Source organism: Elgaria multicarinata, chromosome 4 (genome assembly GCF_023053635.1).
Source record: "Elgaria multicarinata webbii isolate HBS135686 ecotype San Diego chromosome 4, rElgMul1.1.pri, whole genome shotgun sequence".
Taxonomy (NCBI): Eukaryota; Metazoa; Chordata; class Lepidosauria; order Squamata; family Anguidae; genus Elgaria; species Elgaria multicarinata.
In genome coordinates this window covers 78,477,673-78,497,269 of record NC_086174.1, presented here as the reverse complement: position 1 = coordinate 78,497,269, position 19,597 = coordinate 78,477,673, and the positions used below count along the sequence as shown (strand labels likewise).

Below are 19,597 nucleotides of genomic sequence, written 5' to 3'. Positions count from 1 at the left end.
AATAGTCTAAACATATTAACATAGAAAAATTTAAACAATGTAAATAGCTAAAAACAATGTTTTTTCCAAATAGATCTGTTCTAAAACAGCAGACATAGATGCCTCATAATATATCATTAAATGCCTGGGAGTAGAGGGTGGTCTTTACCTGGGGCTGAAATGATTACAGTGTCGGTGCCAGGCATGTCTCAGTGGGGAGCAGTCCCCCCCCCCCGAGAAGGCCCTGTCCCTTGTCACATTCCAAGCTTCCCTTGGAGGTGGTTACCATGGTGGAATGAGAGGACAGGATAATGGCGTTTCCTAGGTTAAACACACACCAATTTCCAGCACCTTGCACACCAACTGTAAATGTAAATGTAATAAAATAAATAAATAAATAACTGCTTCTCCTTATTTTCTCTTCTGGGACTGGACATTGACCCACCGATGCAGCAAAGATATTTGTGTGTCGAGCAACTCTTCTAGCAGACATGGCAAATCACAATATTTGTGAGGTTGAAAAGACAGGGAAGTCCACAAAAAGAAAGCAAGACTGTACTCCTTCCCACTGGCTGAAAAGTGCAAGACTGCACCACCAACTTCTGATCAGAAGCTGTTTAAAATATTGTCTGAATTTCTGATCAGAAGCTGTTTAAAAGATTGTCTGAATTTCTACTGCATTCACATAACCGCATAACAGAAAATCCGGTAAAGGGATTGGAGGCTACAATATGTAAGGAAAGGGCCTCCTGAAGATAGGGTAGAACTGAATCCTGTTGGATCATTCCTGAAGATGGTGCTGTGATGCGGGGAAACTCCTGAGGTTATGGCAAATGATTTGAAAAAGGTTGCATGCAGATCACTGCTTCAGCTATAAGCAAGTGTTCTGGGAATGATGTTCTTAGAAGGAGGACTTGACAAGGTTCTCAGACAGTACCCTGGATTCTGTGGCTTAAAGTGATTTCAGCAAGGGAGCAAAAGCCAATGGATGCAGCCAAGAAAACTTCAACAGGTTGAATTCCTTTTCTCAAGCCTTGCTGAAGGTAAGCTAAATACAATCAAGGCAGAATCTGCCTGTGGGGCTTTCTGCCATTACACTTATCACCAATTATGCAACACCTTGGATGTATGCTACTCTTTCCCTGGGATCTATTCATGCATAGTACCTGATGTATGTGGCTGAATCAATCTCATTTAAGTACCCAATTTTGGTGTGGTTTGATAGAGTCAAACTTATGAATCTTTACCTGGGAACATGACCAGGTGCCACTGACTTGTTTACAAGGTCACTTGCTGAGCACTTTTTTCATTCAGCAGTCCAGGACCATCTTTCCGCTGGATGCCAGCAGAACTTCTTAAAGTAGCAGTATCGATGCCATGCCAAATACTGGAGCAGTGTCTCCCAGGCTTCACACCAAGCCACCTGCCAACAGTTGCCTGCCATTGCCATTAACTCATAGTCCAACCTTAGAAACTAGATGAGAAGTTAAGCAACCACTTTCTCAGAGTTTTCTTAGAGTTAAGCAACCGCTTTCAGCTACTGGAGGATGAGACTAAAGGACAGTTTGCAGAGGGAGAAGTACAGGAGACACCATGCAACAGTGAACAAGAGGCATAAGGTAGGTCAACCAAGAAGAAGAGAAGAGTAGTCGTTGTGGGAGACTCCCTGCTGCGTGGGATTGAAACCCAAGTATGTTGTGAAGACCCATGGAATCGCCAGGTGTGCTGTCTCCCTGGAGCACAGATTAGAGATGTGACTGAAGGGTTACCAAAGCTCATAAAGCCCATGGACACATACCCCTTTCTTCTCATCCATGTGGGAACAAATGATGTTGCCAAGCAGAGCTACGAAGAAATCATTTCAGACTTTGAAGCTCTGGGAAGGAAACTGAAGAACTTTGGAGCCCAGGTAGTTTTCTCATCCATCCTCCTGGTTCTTGGAAGAGGATTAGAAAAGGAAAGAAAAATACTCCAGATGAACAACTGGCTACGAAGGTGGTGCCGATGTGAGAGTTTTGGATTCTGGAACCACGGGCTACGCTACTTGGAACACAGACTGCTGGCAAGGGATGGGTTGCACCTCACAAGGGCTGGAAAGAATGTGTTCAACAGCATGAAGAACTTGATCAGGAAGGCTTTAAACTGAATCTTACGGGGGCAGGAGACGTAAACTTCGAGGCAACAATGGATGAAGGCCAATGCACCACAGTACAGAGAACAGCTCCAATAGTGCCCCAAAATAGTGTCTGCAGCAATGTAAGAACAAAGCCAGACTATAAAACACATGGTCTTCTATGTCTATATACTAATGCCCAGAGCATGGGAAACAAACAGAATGAACTTGAACTCTTATTACATGAAGGCAAATACGACTTGATAGGTATAACTGAAACTTGGTGGGATGACTCCCATGACTGGAATATAGCAATTGAAGTATATATCTTGTTCAAAAAGAACAGAAGAAATAGAAAGGGAGGTGGAGTTGCACTATATGTTAAAAATACCTATCCCTGCACAGAAATACAGGCGGATCACACTGGGAGCCCCATCGAGAGCATCTGGATTAAAATAAATGGGGCAAGGAATAAAAAGAACATGATAATCGGAGTCTACTACCGACAACCCAATCAAGGAGAAGACGAGGATGAAACTTTTGAGAAACAAATTGCCAGTGTTTCAAGGAAGTGTGATGTAGTAGCGATGGGGGACTTCAATTACCCTGATATCTGTTGGGAGACCAATACTGCCAAAAGCAGCCCTTCCAAGAAATTCCTGACATGTATGGGTGATAACTTTCTCCTACAGAAAGTGGAGGAAAGAACTATAGGATCGGCAATCCTTGACTTGATATTGACCAATAGGGATGACTTAGTGGATAAAGTGGCAGTTATGGGAACTCTGGGGGAAAGTGACCACGTCATACTTGAATTCTTGATTACAAAGGAGACAAAAGCAGAATGTAGCCATACACATACTCTGGATTTTAGGAAAGCTGATTTTAATAAACTCAGAACTATGATAAGTAAGGTCCCATGGCAAGTGAGCCTAATGAGAAAAGGAGTGCAGGATGGATGGGAGTATTTAAAAAAGGAAATTTTAAAGGCACAGTTACAAACAATTCCAACAAGGAGAAAAGATAGAAGACAACAGAGGAAACCAATGTGGCTCCACAAAAAGCTTAGAGATGACCTGAAAACAAAAAAGGATACATATAGGAAGTGGAAGGAAGGCCAGGCTACAAAAGAAGAGTACAGACAAGTGGCGCAGAAGTGCCGAAATGGCGTCAGGAAGGCTAAAGCTCAGAATGAGCTGAGATTAGCGAGGGATGCTAAAAGCAATAAAAAGGCTTTCTTCAGATACGTGAGTAGTAAAAGACAGAGGAAAGAAATGGTGGTTCAACTGCTTAATGAGGATGGCAAATTGATAACAGATGACAAAGAAAAGCCTGAAGTGCTCAATTCCTATTTTGCCTCAGTCTTCTCCCAAAAGTGGGTCTATGACCCCTCTGGAAAAAGTGAAGCAGAAGTTGAGGGGGCAGGATTGCAGTTTGAGATTGATAAACAAATGGTCAAAGAACACCTAATTTCCTTGAATGAGTTCAAATCTCCAGAGCCCGATGAACTGCATCCTAGAGTAATGAAGGACCTAGTGGAAGAACTCTCAGAACCTTTGTCTATTAACTTTGCAAAATCATGGAAGATGGGTGAGGTGCCGGACGACTGGAGGAGGGCTAATGTTGTCCCTATCTTCAAAAAGGGCAAAAAGGAGGAACCTGGGAACTACAGACCATTCAGTCTGACATCCATCCCTGGGAAAATTCTGGAGCAGATTATAAAGAAGTCAATCTGTAAACACCTTGAAATCAATGCAGTGATTACTAGAAGCCAACATGGATTTGTCAGGAACAAATCCTGTCAGACTAATTTGATCTATTTTTTAAAAAATATTTATTTATTAAACTCTATTTAACAAAGCAGTTTTAAAAAAGTTAAAAAAAATATAAAAACATACAAGTCAGACAGCGTTTCTAATAAATACACAAACGATTTCTGTAGATGCCGAACTGAGCTTGTTTCCTTCAATTTACTGTGGTCAGAGGAAGATTTGAAATTTCCATTCAATGAAATATGGTCTCCTTTTCTCAATTACATCAATGGTACAGATGTGGCATCCAACTCTGGTTTGATCTAATTTTTTGATCAGGTAACCTCCCTGGTAGACTGTGGGAATGCTGTGGACATCATATATCTTGACTTCAGCAAAGCTTTTGACAAAGTGCCCCATGATATTCTGATTAACAAACCAGCTAAAAGTGGGCTAGATGGAACAACTATTAGGTGGATTCACAGTTGGCTACAGAATCAGACTCAAAGAGTACTTATCAATGGAACCTTCTCAAACTGGGGAGAGGCAACGAGTGGGGTACTGCAGGGCCCAGTGTTCTTCAACATTTTTATTAATGATTTGGACGAGGAGGTGCAGGGAACGCTTATCAAATTTGCAGATGACACAAAATTGGGTGGGATAGCTAATACCCTGGAAGACAGAAACAAACTTCAAAGTGATCTTGATAGGCTGGAATGCTGGGCTGAAAACAACAGAATGAAATTTAATAGGGATAAATGCCAAGTTCTACATTTAGGAAATAGAAACCAAATGCACAGTTACAAGATGGGGGATACTTGGCTCAGCAATACTACAAACGAGAAGGATCTTAGAATTGTTGTAGATCACAAGCTGAATATGAGCCAACAGTGCGATATGGCTGCAAGAAAGGCAAGGTCTCATCTAGAGTATTGCATCCAGTTCTGGGCTCCACAATTCAAGAAGCATGCAGACAAGCTGGAGCGTGTTCAGAGGAGGGCAACCAGGATGATCAGGGGTCTGGAAACAAAGCCCTATGAAGAGAGACTGAAAGAACTGGGCATGTTTAGCCTGGAGAAGAGGAGATTGAGGGGAGACATGATAGCACTCTTCAAATACTTGAAAAGTTGTCACACAGAGGAGGGCCAGGATCTCTTCTCAATCCTCCCAGAGTGCAGGACACGGAATAACGGGCTCAAGTTAAAGGAAGCCAGATTCCAGCTGGACATCAGGAAAAACTTCCTGACTGTTAGAGCAGTACGAAAATGGAATCAGTTACCTAGGGAGGTTGTGGGCTCTCCCACACTAGAGGCCTTCAAGAGGCAGCTGGACAACCATCTGTCAGGGATGCTTTAGGGTGGATTCCTGCATTGAGCAGGGGGTTGGACTCGATGGCCTTGTAGGCCCCTTCCAACTCTGCTATTCTATGATTCTATGAAAAGGGAAAGGATTTTTTATTATTATTAATCATCATCGCATTTGTACCCTATTCTTTTTCCATTGAGCTGAGAGTGCTGTACATGGATGTGGATTACCTCACTTTATCCTCACAGAAAGGCATGAAAGGTAAATTAGGCTTAGAGAGAACAACTGATCTAATGTCACCCAGTAAGCTTCATAAGCTCTACATCACCCTAAATCTCATTTTTAATGCTTCCATAGTAATTATTTTTGAATAAGTACAACTTGTCCACCAACTTAGCACCCCAATTTTAATCTAAATAAGATGTTCATTGTGTGACTTCTTGTAACCAACTATGACAAAAATAGTCTTGATTCTCCATGCCATTATAAAACAACCCATTGTGCTATATAAGTTGTCAAGAATGTACAATTTGAACTGCAAAATAAATGCCTTCAACCATTCCTTACTGCAGCCAGTTTGTATATTATTATTAACTGTTGTATTTTTTGTTTTCTACTGGTTTTCTACTCGTTGAAAGTTATTACAAACCTACTTTGCTATGTTTTTAGAGATAACAAGAAATCTACTAGACTGATCTGTAACATGGTATATATATATACTTTTATAGTGTTCCTTCTTAGTTATTTCCTTTAGAACATTACCTCATAGTGCCACCCTAATCCTGTGTTCAGAAGGGCTTACTCCCATGTAAATATGTATAGGATTGCAGCTGCAGATTATTAAAAACTAGGCCTGCAATTCTATGCACACTTACCTGGAAGAAAGTCCCATTGAACTCAATAGAATTTGCTTCTGATAAGGCACGCATAGGATTGCACTATAAGGCAGATTTGAGCGAGCTCTGTGCACTTGGAGGCCACCATTGTATCTGGGAGCCAGAACAAATGAACTTCTCAAGCTCTTTGATAAATTTGGTATCACCTAACAGTAAGGGGCTCACAGGCATGGAGCACATGCACTTGGATGGTATTCCGCCATTCGATGGAGCTCTAAAAGAGAACGTAGGAAACTGCTTTATATCAGACCAGGTAATTGGTCCATCCAGCTAAGTACTGGTTACACTGGGTCTGTTCAGACAACCCGCTCAGCCATGGTTAGGCCACTAACTCTTTTCCAGCAAGTGGTTAGTGAGCATGTTTAAACCATGGTTATGTAGCCACCATGGTTCACATGCCACGCTAAGTCATGGTTCACATGACACCCTAAGCCATAATATTTAGCTCAAAACACTTAACAATCATGGTTTAGAACAGGGCCACTGACTGGCAGTGGCTCTCCAGGGTTTCAGACAGATCTTTCCCAGCCTTACTTACATGGAAATGCTATGAATTAAACCTGGAATCTTTTACAATGCTCTACCACTGAGCTATAATCCTTCCCCTGTTTATACTTTCTAGTATACCATTTTAAAAACAAATTTCTTATTACCATGCCATGCATTATGTCTGACACACCTTCCACCTAGCAATAATGGCAAAGAATGGTTATTCTTTGCCTCCACATGACTTCATCTTGTGTCATTCCCTTAAGATGTCTGATTCAAGTATACCGACATTCTAGAACATTCACACAGTATACAAACTTATGTAAAGGGTGAGAACTCGAGCTTCCAAGTTAACTATGCTAAAGAGTAAATAGGAAGTCTTATGACGAATATAGCTAGAGCAATTTCCCTCTGACTTATCTGCATATATTTTAAAGGAAATGTGGAGCCTGCATCATCACCTTTGACCTTTGTTAATGTTTCCAAGCACTTTCTTGCTTCTTTAGAAAACTATCTAGATCAATGGTAAAATCACACCAAATGTAGCTTCCTTTAGAAACAAATGAATGAGGTAGAATTTAAGTCTTTTTGGATTAGGTATGTCATTACCTCTTGCTCTTCTTCATAACTCCATGGAGAACTTATATGTAAGAGGGTGGTTTTTTTTAACCTTGTACCACTTAATGAGCACCCAATAATAATAGTAATAATAATAATAATAATTTATTTCTTACCCGCCTCTCCAATTGGATTAGTCTTACCCAACAACTTGCATTCATATTGACTACCCCAACTTCATGTCCTCCAGATTTTTTGGCTATAACTCTCAGCATTCCTGACCATTGGCCATGCTGCCTGAAGCTGATGGGAGTTGAAGTCCCAACCATCTGGAGAGCACAGGTTGGGGATCTTGTCAGAACTGGAAAAATATGCAAAAGTAGCCATGTCAACCATAAAAAACCAAATCCATATTAGGCCAACCAAAAAACCAAGATTTTGTGATTGTTTGGCTAGTCAGAACTGTGTTCCTTATGAGTCCAAAGATTTAGAAGACTCCATATGGAATCTGGATGCAGAGGTTTTGGATTCCTGAAGATTGAAGCTTTTAATGAAAACAGTAACTGTTTTCTAGATCTTGAATAAAGAAACACTATGGCAGCGAAAGGATTAAGCAAGCAAACAAACCGTTTCTGCTCAAACAACCCTCCTTCTGAACTTCCAGTTATAGACATTTGCTCATATTATGTAGTTAGCCCAAAATCTGCAACCAGGAGTCTGTTCTTACACACTCTTTAACCCTCTTCCTGTCCCCAGATAATGCAACATAGATGTATCCCTTCATGCTCCCAGCTCTTGCTCTGACTGAGGCCATTTCTACACCTGCCTTTTTTCCAGGGATTGTCCCAGGATCATCCCTGTGCATGCAAATGACACATAGGGGATCCCGGGAGCAGGCAGGGATGATCCCTTCATTTTCCTGGGATAATCCTTAGGTGTAGAAAGGGCCTGAACCTCTTCTGCTATTGACACAGGAGGTGTTAAGGGGCCCTTTGCCTGCATCTCACAGTAGAACTGTGTAACAAGAGGGCTTTGCCAACTAGCTGTTGCTAAGGATGACCTTGAGGATGACAAGGTCCCTGTAACTTTAACAGCTGTGTAGAATAACATTTGTTGAAAGGTACAGCTTTTCACATGTGGGGTTAGAAAAGTTGCCCTTGCTGAAATAGTTCCGCTGCCTTTATGTTGTTTAGCTTTTTTATGGCATTGTATTCTTTTAACTGTTTGTTGTTATCAGCCTTGAAGTCTTCTTAAGGAAAGGCAGGATTAAAGAAATATTTAAAATCAAATAGTAAGTTTTCACTGCAACCTTAAAGATTTGGGAGCCTTGGCCACCTATGCATCCAGTCACCTGACCTGCTGGAGAGGGAATGACTAAAAAACTCATCCCCTGCATGGCAAAGTAGTTGATGTGCATAATGGAAGGGGATTATGGACTGGGGTGGGGGATGCTGAGTGCTAGAAGTGTACATAAAATTACAGAATTAGTCATACATGTCCACTCCCCCAAAACAGAAATTTGTATTGTATTTCATGAAGAACACATCTGTTCATGTTTGGCAAAAAAAGAAAAAAAAACATGTAAAGGTTGAAATGGGACTATAAATCCATTTCCCTGCACTGGTTTTAAAAGGAGATGTATGTGCAAACCTACATTAAATTGAGGGTGTTTATAGACAAGGCATTTAATGTGCCGTCTCCCTGCTTCATTCACAGAAATTTAAGTGGTGTTTCTCCACCACTTCTTATATCCTTTTTCTCACTGCAGAAAATTTGTTGAGATCAAAACAAAAACCTGCAGATTGTCTTCTATTTGTAGTGCTAGAAGCCCCCCTTCCAGAAGTATCTATATACATGTGCACAAATAGCAAAATAGAAGCAAAAACATGCTATTAAAGTCAAACTACGTGTCCAGAACAATTACATGGTAATGTCATTTGTGGATCGTACCACTCCAGACATGCTTGAATGTCCACTCTAATAAAACTCATTTTGTATTAAAACAACAACAAAAACATACTTGCTGGGGGAAGCTATTAAAAAAAACCTCTGTGTGTAGGATTAAAAATAATAATGCAGAGAGCATTCAAAATTGCAAAAAAAACCCCACCCTTTCAGCTCTAGTCCCACTCCTAACAAGGCTGTCCCACATGGCATTAATATGTATCTTATGCATTCCCTAGCCAGTTTTACTCATCTATCTAGAACACTACATTGAGGCACAGGTAATTAGGCAGTAAAAGGAGGGAAGTAAAAGAACAGAGCCTTGGGGCTGTTATAATTTCTCCGTTTATAGCGAGAGACACGCGAAAACATGTGAAAACCTTGCAACCCTGTCAGCTCTAATCAGTATTTCTATTGAGTTCAACGGGACTTCTATTGCAACCCTATGCGTGTCTATTCAGCCGTAAGTCCCACTGAGCCAAATAAGTCTTATTCCTAGGTAAGGGCGTATAGGATTGCAGCCTTGATATTGTGGGGAAATACACCTTTTATGGAATACGTCTTGCTGGTTGCCGCATGGATGTAAACCTGCGGATGATTCATAGAAGAATGCGTGTCAACTGCCTGTTGGAAAGTATTGTGTAGCCGAGAGACGATGATCCAAGTTCTGCCTCTACTTTTTCGATCTACCGGGGTGGGGGGGCTTATTCGCATATGCAAATCACCGATCGGCACTGCTGTGTCACGTAGCGAACACACAGGTGTGACTGAACCCGCCCTCATCTAACGCAGATCTACACGTCACTTGTGAGAACGGAGTAAGCAGAGCTGGCCTCACACGAGAAACCCTGCAAAAGCTGAGCCTGCTCCGATTCCCCTTCTACTCAACGAGTCAGTCCCCTTCCCTCGCGCCCCCACCCTCATTCTTCCCATAACCTTCTGCTCCTTGATGTGGGCGGCACCTACGATTCTGTTCACTTTCCATCTCTCTCTCTCTCTCTCTCTGTCTCTTTTTGGCCTCAGCTTCCCTCCTTCTGACACTCCCTCCGAGAGCCACACTTCCTCCTGCACTTTGCTTCCGAAGGCGGCTCCTGTCTGATTCCCCCCACGTCGACCCAAAAGCAAAGATCCCCCCTGACTGAGCCACTTGGAGTGGTGGATCCGATTCGGTGAGTGGAAGGCGCCGGGAGGCAGCCCGCAGGCAGCGACGCGCCACGAGGTTGGAAGCGGGCGAGGGGAGGGGGGAGAGGCAGGTTACGCGCGACCAGGATTTATGCGTGGCCCGCCGACGAAGAGGTGGGTTGGGTTGCGGGAGCCGCCGATGGAAGCCTGCTTCTCAGGGCCGGTGCTCCCCTTGAGCGGGTGGCGGTTGGGCAAGGAGCTGCGAGGCAAGGCTCCCCCCGTGGCCCTGCTGCAAAAGGAAGGTGGGAACAACCAGCACTTCCGCACCGGGATCCATGTGACAAAGCACGCGGTTGGAGATAGGGGAGATGCTGATTGAGGGCGGGGAGCGGGTGGGATTCCAATGAATAGGCGCGGCGCCGAGCGCCCACCGCCTGATGGAATCCACAGGCATTTGCAGCCCTTTGCGGTTGGCTAGAGGGCGAAGGGTTAACCCTAGGTAGACTGAAGAATACCATTGGCATGCTTAGGAATCCTATAAAGGCTTCATCGGGAATAAGTCCCATTGAGCTCAATGAGGCTTACTTCTGAGTAGGCACGTGTAGGATTACAGGCAGGTAGATAGCGCTGAGAGGCAAACACGTTTCACATATAACCAGGGCTGATCTTCTGCCTAGCAGGGGATGCTGATGCTTTGCTTGTAAACGGAAACATGCTTCCTGGGATCGAAGTTCGTCTGAAAACGATGAGATTTGCTTCCCAGCATAACGTGCTTGAGGGCCGTCGGGCTGAGCCGCAATGCTAGCTTGCAGGGCAATCGTGTCTGTTTCTCGCTTTCTTCTCCTGACCCTGCCAGCAGTTCACACTTCGCCGTCTCCTCCTCTGCAAGTACTCAGCACAGGCTCCCCTATTGTATTTCCGACACGCGCGTTGTCCCTGCATGCCTCCCTCTGAAGTTCTCTCTCTCTCTCTCTCTTTCTCTCCCTCTCTCTCTCTCTCTCTCTCTCGTGCAATGGAAAGACGTGGAGCCCGTGGGAGTTCCAGCAGGAGGACACAAAAGCTGGTTTGTCAATCCTGTCTGAAGGAACTGTAAAAGCAGGGAAGAAGGAGCTCTGGCGGGCTTGCTGCTGGAGCTGATTGAAGCCCTTTGCATTATCTGAACACAGAGGGACCATGACCAAATTAGGGGGTGTGTGTGTAGCAGCAGCAGGAGGAAGGAAGTTACTCATCACGCCATCCAGACTCATTTATGTAGTACCAAGTTAACCCACTCGGAAAGGAGTGTGCTCACCAACCTTGAATGAGGGCACAAAACGTGCTGGTTGCCCTCCTCTCCCACAATAATGTCATAGGAGCCTGAAAATGCCACAGGACCTCCTGCCAACTTTCCCATTCTTACTCATTTGGGGCAGATGGCCCAACCCTGCTAAGTAAGGGTACACACTTACATTTGCTAACATTAGGGTCAAACCTGACATTTATAAAATGTGGGTTCAACAGCTGCATGGTCTTCATCCTTACTCTAGAGTAGGCACAGAGTGGAACCCTAGTAGGGGGCTTTAAAGATCTGGACAGCAGAGAAGCAGTGATCCTTCCTGCAGGGGTTGCTGGGAGGTGCAAGATAACCACTGGGAGGGGTTATCTGGAGATGTGGCCTGAGGTGTCATCAATATGTGGATGATACCCAGCTCTACCCCTCCTTTTCATCAAACCCAGGTGAGGCAGTGGCTGTTCTGAATCAATGCCTGGGCACGGTAATGGACTGGATGAGGGCCAACACACTGAGACTCAATCCAGACAAGACAGGGTACTGTTAGCGAGTGGTTTTTCTGTCTGGCTAGGTGATGTTCAACCTGTTCTGGAGGGGGTTGCGCTCTCCCTAAAGGATTGGGTCTGTGGTGTGGGGGTGCTCCTGGATCCAGAACTGTCACTTGAGGCACAGGTGGACTCAGTGGCAAGGAGCACCTTTTATCAGTTTAGGTTGATATACCATCTGTGCCCTGGACAGAGATAACCTAGCTACCCATGCTCTGATAACCTCTCATCTGGATTACTGCAATGTGTTATACATGGGGTTGCCTTTGAAAATGGTCCAGAAACTTCAGCTGATACAAAACAGGGCAGCAAGACTGTTAACAGGGACTGGCCAATGAGCCCACATCATGCCAGTCCAGGTCTGGGACTGATTCAAAGAGCTGGTATTAACATTCAGTGCTTGGGGCCAGGTTATCTGAAGGAATGCCTCCTCCATATGTACCTGCTTGGACCCTAAGATCATCTTCAGGGGTCCTTCTCCATGTTTTTGTGAGGCAGGTGGCTACCAGGAGGAGGGCCTTATCTGCTGTGGCACCCCAGCTGTGGAATGAGCTCCATAGAGAGGTTTGCCTGGCACTTACATTGTACTCTTTTTGATGCTATGTGAAACCCTTTTTATTTCCCCAGTATTTTAACAGTTTATCATCTTAGTCTTTTAACTTTGCTGTTTTAAATCTGTCTTTGAAATCTGTACAAATTTCTGCATTGATGCTTGGTTTTTATCCTGGTTGTGCTTTTACATTGTACTTTTATATTGAGTTTTTATGTTGTTGCTTGTTTTATACTTTGAATTGTACTTCATAGTTTTAATTTTTGTGAACCACCCAGAAAGCGGTATATAAATAAATAGTATTAAAGCTTACCCCTGCTCCCACGTGATCCTTGAATAAGACCGCTTTTTCCCTGCTGCTAATAGCAACAGGGAAACAGCAATCTCTTCTCCACAGCCCACCTAGGCATATGGGATGTGGGTCCCCAGGCTACACAGATAGCAGTCAAGGGCCACAGCTTGCCTTACTTGTGATATAGTAACATGATATAGTGACAGTGTGGACTAATCCTTGCACAGGAATTTAGGGGACAAAGTTATGTATGTTTAGACAGACAAAAAAAACTCCTATGACTCCCAGCATTCCCCTGGAATTGTTTTCTCTCTCTAAACATGCATAGGATAGATGTCTGTCAGGTCCTGCTCATGGACAACCTATTCTTCTGGAAAACCTATCTGGTTTGTATGCAAAAATTAGTATTATTTTTTCTGATAAGAATGCCTTTGGTTGGCAAAGAAGTAATTTGCTTCAGCTAGGTAATGTGACTGGAAGGCTGATATTACATTGTCATTTGGCTTAGCACATTTTGAAAAGGTGGTAGTGCTAAAGCGTATGCTGTCAGAGTGCTATGGTACCATTTTATTTGTTGACGTTTTTTCAGGCAGACTTTACAAAGTGATTTAGATAAAATTATTTTAAAAAAATATTAAGAAAACACAATATAATAAAATAATAAAAAGTGTACAGTTGCCATATGGGGAGCCATTTGTGTTCAGTGTGCTTAGTACACAGATCGGGTCATTTCCCCAATGCAGAGCAAACTGACATTAAACATTTGTTGTGGTAGCATTTTTTTAAAAAACATAAAACCTATTCAGAAGCCCCAGCACTTCCTGGATCTTGACGTCACATGTCACATAGACTTAACCGTCCTTTTGATATAATCTGAAGCCTGCAGCTATTTAGGAGAAATGAAAGTGGAGACTGATTTAATCCTTTGCTATGCTGGAGCTACTAAACTTCTGCAGAAGCCAAAGGTTCCAGTTTGGGGCAGTAAAACGTGCCACGTGAAATACCAGTATTTCATATGGAGCTCTTCCTAATCTTCCTTCTCCCACTACAAATTTTCATTCCAAGCATGCTCCCAGCAGTGGGCATGTAAGAGCAGAAATGTAGGGGAGAAAGAAAAAACAACAGCAGACTGTGGAAGGAAAGGTGGCGGTCTCCCCTCCAGTGCGTTCAGGCTACACTCCCTATAGGTCTGTTAAGTGAATGAGTCCTAAAGTCTCCTAGTAACTGCAAAGCTATAGAGTTCAGAGGGAAGAAGCAGGCTTGTATTAAGGCAGATGATGGGAATTGGTGCAGCTCTAAAGATCCAAGGTGCAGCTCAGATGATCCAGGTCCCATACCCAGGTGGCCTTCCTAACGACACCCATGATGCCCCCCTCCTTTGCCAAATTTCTTCAAAATGGATTCGGCCCTTGGGCTGAAAAAAGTTTTGCATCTGTGATGCTGACAATACTGGGCTAGATGGAACAGTGGTTTGACTTGGTATAAGGCAGCTTCCTATGTTCCTATACATTGCATGTACACACACGTGTCCTTTATGAAAGCAGATTAAATACAAATCTCATTCAACTAGCTGTGCCTGAATTAAATAAGGTCCTGTCCTCTAATTTAGACCAGGTCAGAAGGTGTGGTCTCAAATTTGTTGTCAGTACTCATGATATTTTTACACCAATAAAGGACAAATATCACAAGCCTCACTTCCATTGTGAATCACGTATATATGTTTAAATTTCTGCTTTGTTTGGCAACATATATAGAAGCAGTGATTGGAAAAGGCTGAGCCACTTCCATATATTTTGTTAAGGAAAGTGGTTTTACAAACTTATATAAAAACAAAAAACAAACAAAAACAAAAAACATTGTAAACAAACTCATAAACTATAGTAACTGGTCAATGAATTGTTCACTTAGGAAGAGAAGATACATATAGAGTTGTCACAGGAGAAAGAAGTTGCATCTGTTATTAGAGTGGAAAAACTTATTTACTTCATATCATAGAAAACAAATGTATGTTTTTTCTCACATAAATTAATTGGGGGAGATATAAAAATCTCCATGCTTTTGTGGATATTTTAAAAGCTCTTTTTAGCTGTTACGTTACTTATATTCACAGCGTCCTCCTTGCAATATCTGCTGATATGAAGAATTTTTTAAAAATTAGGGGTCTCAATACAAATAGGTGATTTATATGTAAGGGAACCACATGCATAACCAGATCTTCCTTTCAAATTTTCTCAGCAACAGATCTAACTTTCAGACTAAATAATGGCATGTCCCTTAAATAGTGAGAGTTGCTGAAGAGAAAACATCAAAGAAAGCTCCACCTGCATTCACTGACCTGGTTTGGAACGTCATAGTAGCATTAGGTGGCAAATCATGGGTTAATTGCGGCAACACGCATCACAAACCTACAATTTATTGTTAGGTTAACTTTTTAGCTTATCCCATAAACAACTTAAAGTGTCCAGCTTCAGACCAGAAAACCAGAAGTTGCTACCACATAGTGTGCATTCCCACCAATGATGAGTTAATTGCCACTGAATGCTGCCACTGTCTCCTAACTGATGTGTAAATGAATTCTTTAAAATCCCAATGGATATGGTGTGGGTATGAAAGACAATGGAATGGTACAAGTTATAATTAAATAATAATCCATTTCTAGGTGACAATGAACATTGAACATGAAATCAGCCTTTTAGTTGAAGAGATTCGGCGACTGGGGACTAAAAGTAAGTACTTAGAACTTGGTGGTTAAAAATGGTGAAAGATGGTAACTCTATATAAGATGCTGTTTCATTCTCAATCCATGTGAGAGACTTCTGGCAACAACTCAAATATTATAGGAAATGGTTAAGACCTTTGTGGTAAGCCTCTCTCAGAACTCTGTTGTATGGTAGCTTACAAGTACAGAACAGAAATAACTAAGAACAACATTAGGAGAGCCCTGCTGGATCTGACCCAAGTTCCATTTAGTCCCACAGTGATCAACCAAATTCCTCTTGTGTTCTGACAGCACCATATAGGATTTCACAAGCCCTTTATGCTGCACCTGCTATATTTCTCTTGGCCATACCTTTCAGTGGGGCTGGGCAACCAGGTGTTCCTCCAAATGCTTTTAACTGCAACTCCCATCATTCCATATGACCATGCCTGCTGGGTCTTATGGGAGTTGTGGTCCAAAACATTTGGAGGGCAACAGGTTAAAATGTCTGGGACTGTTTAGCTTAGAAAAAAAGTGTGTACGGGGAGACATGATAGAAGTGTAGAAAATTAGGCGATGTGGAAAAAGTGCATAGTAATACTAGAACCTGGGATCATCCCATGAAGTTGATTGGTGAGAGATTGAGGGCAGATGAAAGGAAATACAGCACATAGTTAAACTATGGTATTCATTTCCACAAGATGTAGTGATGGCCACCAATTTGATTGTCTTTAGAAGGGGTTGGATAAATTCCTGACGGGGAAGGCTATCAATGGCTACTAGTCCTGATGGCTATGTGCTACCTCCAGTATGAGAGGCAGTAAGCCTTTTTAATGGAGAGGTGTTTAGCCAACACACAATTTGTCTGTATCTGAAGTAGAGGTGGGTGGAACTTTGTGGCCAGGGATATTTGAGTTCTTTGCACACCTTGGGATGCTTAGGGCATTTGGAGGATGTGCAGAGGATAGAGACATCTGCTTACACTCTCTGTTTAGAGCCTCCTTGTTTACTTCTAAAGGCCAATTGTTTGAGGTTCCCCATTGATTTAGATGAAAGTGTTTTTCTTCCACCACCTCTTTTGTGGATATAAATTGAGCTAGCTCAGGAACATGATCAAGCCTTGAGCATGCATAGGATTCCAGCTAAGCCCCATTCCTTAGCTCTGCCAATTCCCATGATGCGGTGCCAAATTTTCTCCTCTTGCACTGGCAGTGTCTTGGTGGCATAAGGATTTTGCTAGCAGTCATGTACACTCATTATACTGTGTACCTTTGAGGGAAGAGAATTTAAAAGCAATTCTGTCTTCTGCAGTTGCCATAACTTCAGGTTATGATCATGTTGTTTGTCAAGACTAAGGCCATAGCTAGACCTCAGGTTTATCCCTGGATTGTCCAGGGGTCAAACCTGTTCATCTAGGTGACACACAGGGGATCCAGTGCTCAGGCAGGGGCGAAGCCTGGATGATCCCAGGGTAGGTCTAGCTGTCGATTGGGCCTAAATGATTTCAGTGTTTTGATATTGGTAGCAGTACCCAATATGATTCCTCGGTGTGAAGGAATATTTACTTATTTACAATATTTATAGACTGCTTTTTCATGGACCCAGTTCACAAGGTGAACATGCAAATGAAGTGATTCATACAAAATGAAAAAACAAGACAAGTAAAAACAAAACAGAAACAGAAACTCAAATGCCTGATTGAATAAATGTCACTGTATTGTAATACCTTCTTTTGTCTAGATCCTGATGGGGCATTGAGTGTGAAGTTTGGAGTGCTCTTTGCTGATGAAAAATGTGCCAACCTTTTTGAAGCTTTAGTGGGGACTCTTAAAGCTGCAAAACGGCGAAAGATTGTTAGTTATCCTGGAGAGCTGCTTCTGCAAGGAGTTCATGACAATGTTGATATTTTGTTACTGCAGGACTAGCTCAGCTAGATTCTTAGCTACATGGCATTATCTTTTTTTCACGTAAATTCTTTTCGGACCAAGGCATATTTGCATGAAGGTGTATTTTTCCTATATATCTTTATAATAAAAACAAATGTATTTCTTTGGGGGGCTTAAAAAAAACTTTGAATTTATTATTACAAATGCTTGTTGAATCAAACAGTGGAACAACCCCCCTTTTTATCTCAGGTATTGCATTTTAAATTGTCTGAATTGTTAATGTTTGAAAAGAAGATTTTACTAATAAGTTAGCTGTGTATGCAATCTACAATCTACTGCAAAAGTTAAAAAGAGATGGCCATGTCTATGGTTTGTGTGTGTCTCCCCCCCCTCGCTTTTATTTCTCTGCTAGTTACAGAGTTGCTCTAGGCAAACTGAACTAACCAAAAAGAACTAGAAATACATTAACTTGAAACTCAGTATTAGAATAGAAATTTCTCACATGTGACATGCTTCTAATACACAGCAGCCTCATGTGATGTGTCTCTTCCTGAACTTTTAACACTTTGGAGGAGTATAAAGCTTTTAGGTTTCTCCGCCTTGGAGTGAGGCCAGAAAGACAAGATAATTGCCATGACATTTTCATTGTGAATGACTGCAGCGTGGGAGGATTTTACTCACTAAATATTACCTATAACTTGACTGGGAAGGTAGGCAAGCCAGATCTATTTTCTCCTGGGACAGAGGTGTTAAGTCTCTTTCAGCCCAAGGACTAAATTTAATATTGGAGAAACTCTCTGGGTCTGCATTCCAGTGGCTGGCAGGGCTGAAGGTAAAATGGAGAGGAGTCAAACTACGAAAAATATTTTCACTTGAATCTCTTACTGCCAGTAAATAAGCTTTAGGTAAAGCATTTTAGAATGGGGTGGGGGGGATGAGCAAAAGCTGGGAAGCCATTGAACTATTAGTGCTCAGGGGAAGGGGGCGTGACAATCTGGAGAACTTTAAAGGCCTTATTGGAAGCCCAGGTGGGATGGAATTACCTAAGGTGCTGCTCCCCTGCCCTAGGGGAAATCGAGTGGACAACCACAGACTGCAGTAAGCCACCTAATTGCTGTTAAGGTAAGCCCAGGTCTTCTTGGTTAGTCCTGCTTTGAGAAAACAGAATAGTATAAAGCAGCTTTCCAGCTGAGAGCCCCCTCCCTCCTGCTACCAACTGTCTCTGCAGAGGCCACCAGTGAGGGAGGAAGCAGCAGCCAGGCACCTCTCCACCGTGCCTGGGTCCAGCTCCAGCTGAGAGCCCCCTCCCTCCTGCTGTCACCTGTAACTGCTGAACTTTCCAACTAAGATTGTAGTGCCTGAATTTCCTTTCCTTTCCCCGCTCCTCCTCCTCCCTCCCAATCCCCTTTCCTTTTGTGTCATGTCTTTTAGATTGTAAGCCTGTGGGCAGGGACTGTCAAGAAATACTTTTGTAAGCCGCCATGAGAGCCTTTTTTGGCTGAATGGCGGCATAAAAATCCTTAAATAAATAAATAAATTTCCCCAATCTGGGGCCCTCCAGATGTGTTGGATTATAACTTCCACCATTCCCATCCAGCGTGGCCATTGGTAGGAGTAGCACTCCAACACATTGGAAGGGCACTAGGTTAGAGACGGTTGGTGTAAAGGGAACAAGGTACTCTCATTTTAGCATAATGCCTATGTATTAGCCAGAATATAGACATTTTTTTTTTAAAGGCAGCAGTGAAGGCTGGGAAGGTAGGACATGACATAAATGAGGGAAGGATGGGAGAAGGCTCTCATGGAAGGGGAAAGTTGTGATGGACATACTCTGTTGGCAGAATCAGCTGAGAAACTCTTCCGCATGGACATCTCATGATCCTCTAGTTCTCTTCTCAGGGTAATTGTGAAGTGCCCTTTACATTAGTGTCATCCATTCAGTTAACTAGCCTAACATTTCTGTCCTAATAAATATTCAGGGGCTGGAGTATTTTGCTACCAATCCTCAAAGTCTTCACTGCAAAATTCAAACATACAATTGAAATGCACTGATCATTCTATTTGTTTTGCATATATATTTTCCTCCAATGTAATGTCAAACTGGCCTCTGTTAAAGCTTGAAAAGAGTCCTGAAAGCTATGGATAAAGTAATTCATTAATCAATAAGTACTATTCCGAGAGTTATTTTTAGCTATCTTA

General features: G+C 42.6%; 1 protein-coding gene across 2 annotated transcripts; it reads left to right on the top strand.

Annotated features, from left to right (window-relative positions):
• The first annotated feature begins 10,070 nt into the window (after positions 1-10,070).
• ABRACL (ABRA C-terminal like) lies at positions 10,071-18,783 on the top strand. 2 transcript variants are annotated; one of them, XM_063125700.1, is made up of 3 exons: positions 10,071-10,204; positions 15,474-15,540; positions 17,253-18,783. In XM_063125700.1, exons 2-3 carry the CDS (start codon positions 15,480-15,482, stop codon positions 17,435-17,437), a joined length of 246 nt encoding a protein of 81 aa, XP_062981770.1. In that variant the 5' UTR covers positions 10,071-10,204; positions 15,474-15,479; the 3' UTR covers positions 17,438-18,783. The 2 variants fall into 2 exon arrangements, with proteins under 2 accessions (XP_062981770.1, XP_062981771.1); XM_063125701.1 differs by lacking the exon at positions 10,071-10,204 and adding an exon at positions 11,178-11,220.
• The last annotated feature ends 814 nt before the right edge of the window (positions 18,784-19,597 follow it).